At 38.1% G+C, this 13,503-nt stretch overlaps 1 protein-coding gene across 2 annotated transcripts in view; it reads right to left on the reverse strand.

Annotated features, from left to right (window-relative positions):
* Nucleotides 1–285: 285 nt before the first annotated feature.
* lmf1 (lipase maturation factor 1) overlaps nucleotides 286–13,503 on the reverse strand; it is a 257,503-nt gene continuing 244,285 nt past the window's right edge. For both annotated transcript variants that reach the window (XM_041229729.1, XM_041229730.1), the window contains exons 10-11: nucleotides 9,752–9,864; nucleotides 286–1,840 (exon numbers count right to left, since the gene is read on the reverse strand). In XM_041229729.1, the coding sequence (XP_041085663.1) occupies nucleotides 1,666–1,840; nucleotides 9,752–9,864 (288 nt within the window). In that variant the 3' untranslated portion in view covers nucleotides 286–1,665. The remainder of the gene's footprint in view (nucleotides 1,841–9,751; nucleotides 9,865–13,503) is intronic.

Raw genomic sequence — 13,503 nt, forward strand, 5'->3', positions numbered from 1 at the left:
GGCAGAAGGATATCTACATCATCAGATCGAACACAGATGGATCACATTAGTTTACAGTAAAATAAGCTATGTCTTAGTTGGTGCTTATCTGGGCGAGAGCTGAGTCCAACATTAGCATGAAGTTTTAAAACCTACTCTCATGTGATGGAAATCAATAAGCTGTTGATTTGAATTAACCAGTCATTTTATTAAGCTGTTTTCACTGCATAACATGTACAAAATAAAAGATAAACTTTGTTACATAATGTTATTGCTTGGTAAAATAAAACTATGAATCCACACACATTATTTGTTGTTGTTTTTTATTGGACAGTTGTCTAGATAAACAAACATGTGGCAATCAAAACATTAAACAAGACAGAGTGCAAACTAAGTACTATTGTTAAATCCCTTCGCTTCACAGAGCTGAGAACATACTGTACTGTTCTACTGGTTAAAGAAAGGGCCGGCCCGGCACAGCTGTACAGCAGGAACTGACACTTCAGGCTCTGTTCACATGGCTTAACGAAAATGAACTGCAATTACACACCTGGGCATTCAACAGTGCAATATTACATTCATTGTATCTTCTTTTGCACGAGGACATGCTGGAGCTGTTTATATTTAGCAAAGATATTGTATGAAATCCCTTTATTTTGGGCCTGGACTAGAGATGTATGGACACATTGCAACATAATTAGCTGCATATAACATGCAATCTTAAAAATACAGGGTCTTTAATGATGGAGAATGAAAACCCTGCATGCTTACCTGAGCACTACAGTAAGTACTAGGCTCTTTTTAGGTTATAGTAGTATTGATCGCAATCTTACAAGTATAAAGCACCTTTTTCCCCCTCTTTATAAAATGCAGTAATCTGTAACTCAGAGTGAAGGGTTTCAAAGTAGCAGATCCAGAATCTCAGACAGATATTTTGCACTGCTGACATTTTCAGGAGGACATTTAGTAACATGTCCTTACCTAAGTGCAAGAAATTATGTGTCTATGAAATTCAAACTACACTGCAATTTCCTTAGTTCGGCTACCCATCAAATTTCAAGATAGTGTTGAAGTAAGAACAAGTTTTTTCCATGTATCTACATATTTTTTCTTAATGTGTTTTTAGGTTTTGTAATAAGTATTTTGTTTATTTTATATACTGTACTTGTGAATATCCACTAGTGCTTTACAGAAAAGATTGGTACAATTTTACAAAGAACTGCTTGCTGGCTTGTGTTTACACGTTCTCTGTACATGGGCCACATGTACTAGCACAGGCCAGCTTGGTATGAGTGGGCCATTGAAAACAGATGTCACTGACAGAATGAAATACAAGATCTTAAAACTCTCCAGCTCAAGAATAATCCTAGTGCTACTGCTGTCGACATGGTAACAGGGCATACCCTTATGAAAATGTAGTATATGAAGCATACTATTAGCGTACTTCCATGATATTTAAAGTATATTTAACGGTAGTGACGCTGTATCATTTTTTTAGGTCTGATTTGAAATAAGAAAGTAATGGTAAGATAAACAAATGCAATGACTAACATTTTGACTAGAAGTCTTTTTCAATGTCTTGAAGATTCAACATTTAAAAAAAAAAAAACACATTGAAATGTGCAGCAGTATGTGTGGTGGAATCTTTGTGTGCCTCTTTTGGCCTTTGCCCCGCTCCATTTAATTTTATTCAGAATCGGGATGGGGCCAGTCTCGTGCCTCAAAGTACTTCCTGAGTCCTGACGAGTTGACAGGTGGAAAGTAGGGTCCGATCCTCCTGCGAATCCACCACTTCCCCTCGGCTGCGTGTTTCCCGCCAGGGGCGCTGAATTTATACCTGAAGTGCTCTCCTCTCACCCACCTGCAAAAGAACAAGAGTATGTTATGGAGCTGGGTCAAAAAACCAAATGGCTAGCATCCAAACTGCCCACAAATCTGCCACCTGGCTGAATAAAGCAGTTACTAATCACCAAAGTTCATGTATTATTTTTTTCTACTATGTGATGATTCGATCTCCACTCTGCGACTTCTAACTGGCAGGCATTACCACAGCAACAAAGATGATTGTCTTTCAGGTTTTCTCCTGACCCCCTAACCCCCTCCCACTCCATCACACCTAACGTTAGGTTATTAACCCCGATTCCCTGAAATAGAAATGTAACCATTACCGTACAGGTATTTACCAACTAAAGACTTGAATCCTGAAAATTGTACATCAAAGCTGCTCAGTGAGCCTGTGACGACCCCGAGGGTACAAAAGAATTGAGCTCACAGATCTCAGCTTATTTTTTTTTTCTTCAGGCCTGCTGCAATCATGGATGCAGCAACCTTGAAGGTTAATGTTTGCATTTCTATTTCAGGGAACCAGGGTTATGCTAATAACCTAACGTTCCCTTTCAAGTACAAAATTTAACCATTACCGTATGGGTGAGTGTACCAAAGCAATCGCACAGGCAAGACTGCAGAATGACTGTAATGCTACAAGGCTAAGCCAAGAGCCTGCCATGTGCTTTATCATATGAAACTCTAGTAACCTAAGCAGCTAGGGTGAAGAAACTTAGGGAGAAATTCGCTTCTATGTCTGTTTTAAGGGTTGACTGGGAAGCCGTCCTTAACATGGTTTGGAGGATCCACGACATCCAGCCTGTAGAACCTAGTAAAGGCCATACCGCCATATTGCATATGTCCTTGAAAGAACCTGGTTGGCACCAGGCCAGTTCACCGGTTCAATGTTTTTTGCACCATGTAGGAGCAGGTTGGTACCGGTTCGGTGACTACACCATCAGGTTGGTACCGTGTCAAAACCGGGTCGGTACCATGTTGGTACCAGTTCGATAACTTTAGCACCGGGTCTGTACGGTACGGTACTGGGTAAGTTCAGTACTGGTTTGTTGACTTTAGTTCCAAGCCGGAACCCGGTTGGTTTCGTGACTTTAGCACCGGGTTGGTATGGGTACAGCCTGGGACGACATAGGGATGTCGCCAGGACCGGTGTGGTAACCTCGGTCCCCATTTGGGACCGTAACAGTACCTGGTTGTGAGCAGGATGGTGACCTCGGTACTGGTACGGTACAGGTCCACTGGTTCTCAGTTACCGCGGGTGGCAACATACAGGGATGCCCACCTGTAAAAGCCACTGGCAAAACCACTCAGTCAGTACCACATGCGAGACTGAGGGAAGCCTGCTTGTTAGAAAGGACTAACAGCCCTTGCAATGGTGATGCTAAAAGTTGTCACCAAAACGGCATAAAGATACCGTGGCAGGGATTGCCAGCAATTAAAATTGAAGCGAGTACCTTGGCCTTGCGCAGTGCTGCTAAGCCCAGCAGCTGCTCTTGCTGCATGTGTGCTCAGCACCACATTGCAGACAGACCTTTGCATAATACACACAAGAGAAAACATTTTGTCTAACAAAAACAGTAATGTAACAATTACAGAAATAATATAAAACATCTTGTATTGTGCTAAAGAGCAAAAACTAACATAAGCTCCAGTCGGAGCTATGCAGCCTGGGGGAAGAGCACAAAGTTAGTCGACTGATGTTGGATCCTTGGAAAGGAGCGACTTGAGTCGATGACTTCACAGGGGGCACAAGGCCGTAATGGAACATAACAAGTAACAGGCTGTAGTGCACACAATACGCCTGATTAATAAAAACTATCACAGTAATTAGTTTAATATTGCATATAATTTGTGTAAAAACACAATAAATGCTAAATATATACAGCTCTGGAAAAAATTAAGAGACCACTGCAAAATTATCAGTTTCTCTGGTTTTACTATTTATAGGTATGTGTTTGGGTAAAATTAACATTTTTGTTTTATTCTATAAACTACTGACAACATTTCTCCCAAATTCCAAATAAAAATATTGTCATTTAGAGCACTTGTTTGCAGAAAATGACAACTGGTCAAAATAACAAAAAAGGTGCAGTGTTGTCAGACCTCGAATAATGCAAAGAAAATAAGTTCATATTCATTTTTAAACAACACAATACTAATGTTTTAACTTAGGAAGAGTTCAGAAATCAATATTTGGTGGAATAACCCTGATTTTCTAGCATAGCTTTCATGCGTCTTGGCATGCTCTCCACCAGTCTTTCACATTGATGTTGGGTGACTTTATGCCACTCCTGGTGCAAAAATTCAAGCAGCTCGGCTTTGTTTGATGGCTTGTGACCATCCATCTTCCTCTTGATCACATTCCAGAGGTTTTCAATGGGGTTCAGGTCTGGAGATTGGGCTGACCATGACAGGGTCTTGATCTGATGGTCCTCCATCCACACCTTGACTGACCTGGGTGTGTGGCATGGAGCATTGTCCTGCTGGAAAAACCAATCCTCAGAGTTGGGGAACATTGTCAGAGCAGAAGGAAGCAAGTTTTCTTCCAGGACAAGCTTGTACTTGACTTGATTCATGCCAAAGCTGCCCGATTCCAGCCTTGCTGAAGCACCCCCAGATCATCACCGATCCTCCACCAAATTTCACAGTGGGTGCGAGACACTGTGGCTTGTAGGCCTCTCGAGGTCTCCGTCTAACCATTAGATGACCAGGTGTTGGGCAAAGCTGAAAATTGGACTCATCTGGGGGTGCTTCAGCAAGGCTGGAATCGGGCAGATTTGTCTTTGTGAAGGGCGCATGAATCAAGCCAAGTACAAGGTTGTCCTGGAAGAAAACTTGCTTCCTTCTGCTCTGACAATGTTCCCCAACTCTGAGGATTGGCTTTTCCAGCAGGACAATGCTCCATGCCACACAGCCAGGTCAATCAAGGTGTGGATGGAAGACCACCAGATCAAAACCCTGCAATGGCCAGCCCAATCTCCAGACCTGAACCCCACTGAAAACCTCTGGAATGTGATCAAGAGGAAGATGGATGGTCATAAGCCATCAAACAAAGCCAAGCTGCTTGAATTGTTGCGCCAGGAGTGGCATAAAGACACCCAACATCAATGTGAAAGACTGGTGGAAAGCATGCCAAGATGCATGAAAGCTATGCTAGAAAATCAGGGTTATTCCACCAAATATTGATTTCTGAACTCTTCCTAAGTTAAAACATTAGTATTGTGTTGTTTAAAAATGAATATGAACTTATTTTCTTTGCATTATTCAAGGTCTGACAACACTGCATCTTTTTTGTTATTTTGACCAGTTGTCATTTTCTGCAAATAAATGCTCTAAATAACAATATTTTTATTTGGAATTTGGGAGAAATGTTGTCAGTAGTTTATAGAATAAAACAAAAATGTTCATTTTACCCAAACACATACCTATAAACAGTAAAACCAGAGAAACTGATAATTTTGCAGTGGTCTCTTAATTTTTTCCAGAGCTGTATATACAAAAGCAACAATTACTTATTTGGACAAGGCTCTCTAACTCTCAGGCCAGTCTTGAAAGGAAAAATGACACTGAGATTTGTGAGAACAGTCCTTTTGTGACCTCAGGGGCAGGCCATGACTGCAACACAGGCTCGTTGAGCAGTTTTGGTATATAATTTTCAGGATTCAGGTCTTTAGGAGGTAACTACCCATATGGTAATGGTTACATTTCATATAACCAAGGTAAGATCAACAGATATTGCCTGTGATCGCAGCTCGGGGGTTGACTGTGTCTGCACAGGGGGAAAAGATACAGTATTTTGGAATATAATCTAATTTATGTTTTTGTGATTGTTTTATATATTTTCTTTTTGCCTTCATGGTATCAGAGTTAGATTTGTTAGTGTTTCAATATATATTTTGTATATTATTATATATATCATATATATAGATATATATATATTATATATATAATATTTACCGTAAAAAAAACGAAATTGTTGGCAGTCACCTGGACAGAAACTTCGTCTCAAGTTCATGCTAAGTTTCTCCACCAAAAGTAGAGTCCTGTTCTAGTGCAGAGTCCGTGCCATACCACAGCAAACAACGTTTCAACTATGCACGGTTTAGACTTTTGCATTTTCTTTTGGCTTTTGCAAGTGCTGCCGGCTATAATGACAATGTATGCAAAGAACACATGTTTTGGATTTTAAATGGTGTTTAATGTAATTGTCCAGAAATCAGAGCAGGAATATAGCAATCTTTAAACCTGAAGCATGTACGCCAATTAACCCTTCACAGAGGTACTCAGCTGTATTTGCTTTGCAGTGTTCAGAGGAAAGTGTTAATTTAGTGATGCTGTCATTGTGGGGACCGCATAGCTGCCTTTCCAGATGCCTGGTAGCAGCTGTGCACCCCCTGACACCTTCGCCATTCTGTTATATATCAGCATATTATGACATGCACAGCCGAATGTGTTAAAATTAGTAGCTATATTCGCATTGCTACACTCAGTGCTTAAATCTTCTAGACAGCTGTAATTAGTTCCAGAGCGGGAGCAGCTGTCTCCCAGGCAACAGCTGGGAGTTTTGGAGGGAAAAACAGGAACTGTGTTTTCTGTCAGAATTAATGACCTGCTGGGGCAGGAGGGAGGTAAAATAAACCAAAACCTTATTATTTTATCTGTAGATATCTCTATACTGTTTCCTACTTTAGCTGTAAATCAAGGTAATGTTAGCGGTAGATAGTGTGGTTTATTAAAATTGTAGTATCCCACACTGCACTTCTGGCTTTTGTTAATGATGTTTGTATGTCAGACTATCAGTAACCACTTGTGTGTGTGTGTTTTAATCTCAGTTTGGCCAATGCTTACTTAGCTGTCTGTCTCACTAGAACAGCATTTGTTGTAGGGTTAATCATGCTGTTTTTCTTTTACATGCCTAGTTTATTGCCTAGCTGTTGTAACTTTACCTGGTAAAGCTTCCAGTTATTAATTTACCCCTTATTTAAAAGTGCTTTTTTCTGTCTCTTGCCACACTTAAAGAAAAAAAGTCACTAAGCAATAAAGTAAGATTGATATCTTTTGTGTTTTATGATTTTATTAGCTTTTTTTTTTTAGTACTAATATATGTTATGGTTCAGCGTTTGTTTTAAGTTATGGATTTAACTAGCTTTTGCTCTGAAACAGTGACTTGGGTCAACGCTATATTTCTGCTTGAAAATACTGTTTACACGTAAAAGTCTGGAACTTTACTTTGCTTACCTAGACATGCTACAGAGAACTGACACGCTTATCTATGCCTTGTGTACATGCATTGTATTGTACTGTATGGTAGTGTATTGTATTGTATGTCTCTCTTGCATTGATAGATACATGTGCCCATACAAATCCTACCAGCACAGACATTGGACATCAATTGACATAAAACTGCAGCTGCTTGCCTGTTTTGATAGACACTTCCCATTGTCTGTCAACAGGTTGCACTTGAACATAAGATCTCAATCTAGTGTACTTTGTAAATCTAAATGAAATTGGTTTTTTTGCATTAAGCCTTTTCTTAACTGACGGGATAGCAATGTTTTACAGAAAACAACAACACACAGTGAGCGGCAAGTACACCTCAATAATAACAAGTGCGGCGACTAGTCTTCTCAGGAACTAAATTGGAAACCAAACAACACAACAACATACCAGTTTGTTTATGTTAGCAATAATATCCGTGTGGCTTCCAATACAGATTGCTTTATCTACAGTTATTGTGCATATATAGTTTCTTACCAAAATGGTAAAATAAGTTGCCTTTATTCAAAAATAAATACACAAATAAATAAAATAAAAATAAAATAATGCAGAGCAGATTAAGTAAGTGTGCTTCCTCCTTTGAATGAAATAGTTTGCAAATTCCATTTTCTCCTGCTTGGTAAAGAAATTCCACCCAATGCTTTCAATGCTTTGCTTGGATGCCACTGTTATGTATTCACAGAATTTAGTGATCAGGAACAGCACTTTATTGTTACAACCAAACAGACGCACATGTCCCACTAAATCTATTACATCTGCTGCCAAAACCCAGCTGCCTCAACTTACGGTAGCTATTGTGACAGTCCATAATGTAATATCAGTGCTGTACTACTGCATTAGTTTTAAAACTGAATATAACAGCCATGTTAACAACAACAACAACAAAAGCGAAATATGGCCAATATATGTTGCAAAGAATCCTGCAGCATGAAGCGCATTTAACATTAATACGAAAAGACACAAAAGCGCCCGTTTTCTCATTGGAAATAGTGATATTTTACAGTATAATCGTAAATCTTGAAAAACTACTCACTTCTAAATCTTTTGTAGTCATTTTTGTATTACTTTAGTATAAATACATGTTAATTTGGATTCATATGTTGTTTTTTTCTGACTTTATGTGAACGAAAAGACACAAAAGCGCCCGTTTTCTCATTGGAAATAGTGATATTTTGAAAGTTACCTGTCCTGGTCACAAAAGCAAAGTTTGTGGGGAATAATAGACATTTTCTATACTTTTGAGGCATAAGCAATTAGGAAATAACACTTACTACCCAGGAACAAAAATTGTGTTACATAGTGTAATCAGCATAATAAAGTCACTGCACCTGCCCTAAAACATAGTTTGTCATTTTTTGATCACATCTAGTGAATTTTATCCAAATATAAGTGATACATTTCTTTTGATGTCAAATATAAGTGATATGTTTCTTTTGTGTCTCAAATATAAGTGATACTATCCTTCACAACCCATGTCCTCAAGTGCCTTATTGTTTTTATAAAACTGTTTTATAAATGTTGCATACAAAAAAAAGAGAGACTTATATAGTTTCTAAAGATTTATTAACATTTTGAGGTATAACCTTCCACAACAGAAAATAGTCCCTATTAATGAAAAAATTATATTCAATTAAAACTGTTTCATTTTTTTTAATAAAGACTAACCAGCTATAAAAACCTTGCCAGATGTGTTTCAGATCATTTTTCTGACGTTAAATAACTATCAAAAAGACATTGCTTAGTTGTTTGTGAGGTGTGAGGTGCCTGCATTCCTGCATATTCTATGTAACATTGCTGCTAGGTAATTCACTCTAGAATATACTAAACAGCTAAAGAGTTTAAGGGAAATGTTTTGCATTGTTGGGATGAAGATTATTAATTACGTAATTAATTAAAAGTTTTATTTTCAGAAAGCCAGTAATTTAGGCATTAACAGCTCAATTTGATTTCATTTTTTTTTTGTACCTGTGAGTGTGCGGTAGTAAAGGAGAGTGAAGAAAGGTTAAGACATCACATAGTAATATTAAAATATCCACAGTTAGTCTGTTTCACAAAACAACGTCTGCTACTAACTAAAAGGAGGAAAATAAAACTGAATATCTGACAACTGGACCAAAGTTAAAGAAAATGACTGGTACGTACTACAAATAAAATGCCAAAAACAGTCTTGTTTAAAATAGCAAACTGGTTCTTAGTGCAAATTAATCTAAACTGGAAGATATGACAAGACACCTTGATGTCTTCAGTATCTTCCACGACAGCAGTATTTTGACAGGTGCTTTTGATTTTGGTGGCACAGTGATATATGGTTAGCACAGGTACAGTGATTTGCCTTTGTTTCAAACTAGTTCCTAATCGTGTCACTGTGCTGGATATTGTAACGGCTTGGAACACTGATGGACCAATCAGCATGCAGCATTCTAACAATCTGTTTTATAAGACTACATATAAATGGAGTCAGGTTCCCTTTAAATGAATAAGGCTTAGCAATCCAAAAAGCAGGAAATGTTCATGTAATACAATTTACTGGCGCTTGTGACCTGGGGGTTATCTCTTTTCCTATAAAAGTTTCAAGGTTTTTGAAATGGTGCCAGCACTAAGCACCACCCTAGCCTCGCTGGGTTAACTGGTAGTTTGTTGTTATCTGACTTACCTTGGGGGTTCTCTGCCCTTGAATGGATTGTGTGCCATCAGTGATAAAGTAAGAGTATCATTAGCCAGCAGCCTTCCAGCCAAGTGGATCACCCATTCGTTTTGCTCGTAGGTCTGGACCGGAGAAAGAAAAAAGCCAGACGTGAATACAGCTGCACCCCTCATAACAACAGCTTCATAGCTGTCACTCTCCCTCTGGAGCACTCGGAGGCTTCATTCACCCTAAATCACCATGCTTTCTGGAAGCCTTGCATTCAGGGACAGATTAGAACAAAATATAAAATGAGACTAGAGTTTCAACACAAAATACATCTCATTTCATAAGAATATAAATCTGACATTTCTTAAAACAGTATGTGCTACTTATCATTTACTAGCTAGGATAGAAAGTCATATTTATCAGTCAAGGCTAGTTCAATATTTGAAGTAAATTAACAGTTTGGTGGGGCAGTCTTACAGTATTTGGTTAGATTGTTAATATATATTACTAACTTCTTATTTGTTAATCCTAGCATAATACCAACTTATTAAACAATACATATGGCTATTGTCAAGTTCACATAATAGTCTTGCACCAAAGCAATACAAAAAATGAGTACTTGCTAATTAGCATGCCCCCAGGTGCAATAAATAACAGACTTGTCAAATATGTAGATGACACCAGGCTTGCTGAGTGGCAGACACGCTTACAGCCACCCAGGAAGTCGAAAAAGATTTCCAAAACTGGGCAGAGAAATTCAATTCAATGGGGAGATAGACCTAGAACGCATACTAAGAGAAAGTCCCTGGTGATGAATTAGATTCATTGCTGTCAGCAACTGTACAGTGCAAGGAAGCAATCAGAAAGAAAACAGAATGCTTGGGTATACAGTGTACTCAAAAGTGTAGAGTGCAAGAGGATATGAAGAGGTTGTGTAATGCACTGATAAGACTGAACTTGGAATACTATGACCAACCCTGGTCACTACAGCAACAGAGGGACATTGTGGCCCTGGAGGGAGTCCAATGAACAGTAAGAGTAATTAGATGGCTTAAAGGACTGAGCTACAATGATAAGCTCAAATAACTGAACAAGTTAAAACTGGAATATGTTAAAACTGGGGGGGGGGGGGGTCATGATTGAATATTTAAAATCTTAAACGTTGACATATAACCCAGTTGACAGTTAACCCAATCCATTACTTTAAATGCAGCACAGAAACCAGGAGCAGAGGCCACAGCAGGAAATTAAGTGATGATAGACTTAGGACAGAGGGAAGGAGACCATTCTTCAAAGAGTGGTGAGGGGATGGAATGGGCTATCTAGTCATGTTGTCAAGGCAGAAACACTTGGATCCTTTAAGACCCAACTTGACTAGAAACCAGACAAGCTTAGATGGGCCGAATGGTCTCCTCTGGTAACGCATAGTTTCTTTAACTTAAGCAAATTGCAGTATAAGTATATGGTACATATACAAAAGTGTAGGGGTTCCAATAGATTAACAATAAGTGTAACTGATTTTAAGTTAGCTTTAATGGACCATCGTTTTTGAAAATCAAATCTGCCTAAATGAAATAGATAATTTAATCTATAAAAAGCATGTTGACTAAACACCTTAAATATGTTTCATAATCATGAATGCATTTACCAACATTATAAAGCCTTAGAATGCTAGGATATGCCAGTAGTTTGTATTTGGATACATGGCACAGTCAGTATGAAGCTCATGTGGTGTAGCTCCCTGCACGTCTCTATGAAGTCAGCCCTGCTGTAGTGCATCTTGTGTTCCAGCAGCATGGCCACATGACCCCTCACTGCTGTAGAGTGTTACTTTAGAAATCCTGCCATACTGTAGATTCCAGGGAATATTTTCTGAAATGTATTTCATTATAAAACAGCAGAGGACCTGCTGCAAAGTGTGCTGTGTAGCTGCCACATTACTGCACCCGGGGGGAAAGTAACTTTTAATTTGAAGTGTTTATAACAATGCACAGAGTGCTCATAGGACTTTTATTGGAAATTGTTTTTTTAAGCTATTTTTGTTACTTGAAGAAATGGAAATCATGAAGGAAAGTGAGACAATGGAAACATACTAATTACAATGCGAGGAGCAGTGAACTGTGAAAACCTTTATATATAAAATTCTGTTCCATGCATCAATACAACTGCTGTTCCAAACTAAACTGAGAAAATGTAATTAGGATAAGATGTACATTTAATATCCTAACCTATGTATAACATACTACCAAATATACGGATAAAATAAACAATGACACTGTTTTATTATAAACTGTCATTTTGGAATGATAGTCTCAAACACTGTCAATTATTCTTTGATTGTTAGTTTCTTAGAGGCTCATTCTCAAAGTGTTTCAACCACCCTTTAATTAGCTCCTATTTTTTTAAAGGAGAAAAAACATGTAAATGTTACAAAATGAGAAACAGCTTCTGGATGCTTAGAGAACTTGGAATATATTACTTAGTTGTTTGGGTCTGGTTTTTTGATTTGGACCCACAATGAAAAAATGACTCAAATTACAAACCATTCAACAGAGTATGGAAAGATGCATGCTGGGAATAACAAGACAGGAAAAGGAAGGGATGGATAAGAGCATAACAAAAGTATGCAATGTTATTATAAGAGCAAAAAAACTGAAATGGCAGTGGGCCGGACATGCAGCAAGAAGAACAGAACATCGCTGGACCGAGGAGATACTAGACTGGATCCCAAGAGATATGAAGCAACCAAGACGACCACCTCCAGGAAGATGGCAAGATGAAATTAGGAAACACGCCGGTGCAACAAGGATGAGGGATGCAGCAGACAGGATTTTGTGGAAGAATCTTGGGGTAGCCTTCATCCAGCAGTGCATTGAAAAAGGCTGATATATATATATATATATATATATATATATATATATATATATATATATATATATATATATGAGAGAGAGAGAAAGAGAGACACAAAGGGATATATTATATATCTGTGTCAGTGCTTGGAAATTCAGTTTCTTCTTTAACGTTGAGCTAAAGAAGTGTCTGAGTTACTGTCAAATTAGGTCTGCAGACAGCGAATAATGATTTTAAATCATTTTGTACGTGTAATAAGAAGTGGACAGAGAAGTCAAAATAGGGAGACGTGGCGCCATGGGTAAGTCCCAAAACTGACACTTGTCTGAAAAACAAAATGTTTTTTTTGTGCTGAATGTAATTTAGGTGAAGAGTACAATCAACAGAACAATATTTTGTGAGACTGATACTATATTTGGAGAAATTATTCTACTATTAATACAACGGGTTTCACTATAGTTTACGGTTTGTAGCAGCTATAGAGCTCTGTTAAACATAAAACCACACAAACACTTAAATATTTTAGGACAGATGCGTAGCAGATAAAAAGTTACATTAATATATGTATATGTTTTACGATGATTACTGGGATAATCTTACATCGATTTCAAAACTGCTGCAGCACAGACAGGCCTTCCCATATGGGATGAACATGATCACGCTCTGTTTGCCCTCCCTATTATTACAGAATGTGTAGCATGCAGCAGTGTATAGGAGTGCTGTTTAGGTATACCCTGTAATTCAAGGATTCATTCATTTCAATGTTACTCTCATACCCACTGGATATGTGCGTATTTACACAATTGATACTTGATTGTTAAACTTACATTTTTTTTTTAAATCACAGGACTTGACTTCAGACCATACAGTCAGGTTCACATTGTTTTTTGACAGACAATCAGGCTGGATTCCATAAATCA

The sequence above is a fragment of the Polyodon spathula genome, chromosome 26 (genome assembly GCF_017654505.1).
Source record: "Polyodon spathula isolate WHYD16114869_AA chromosome 26, ASM1765450v1, whole genome shotgun sequence".
NCBI classification, from domain to species: Eukaryota; Metazoa; Chordata; class Actinopteri; order Acipenseriformes; family Polyodontidae; genus Polyodon; species Polyodon spathula.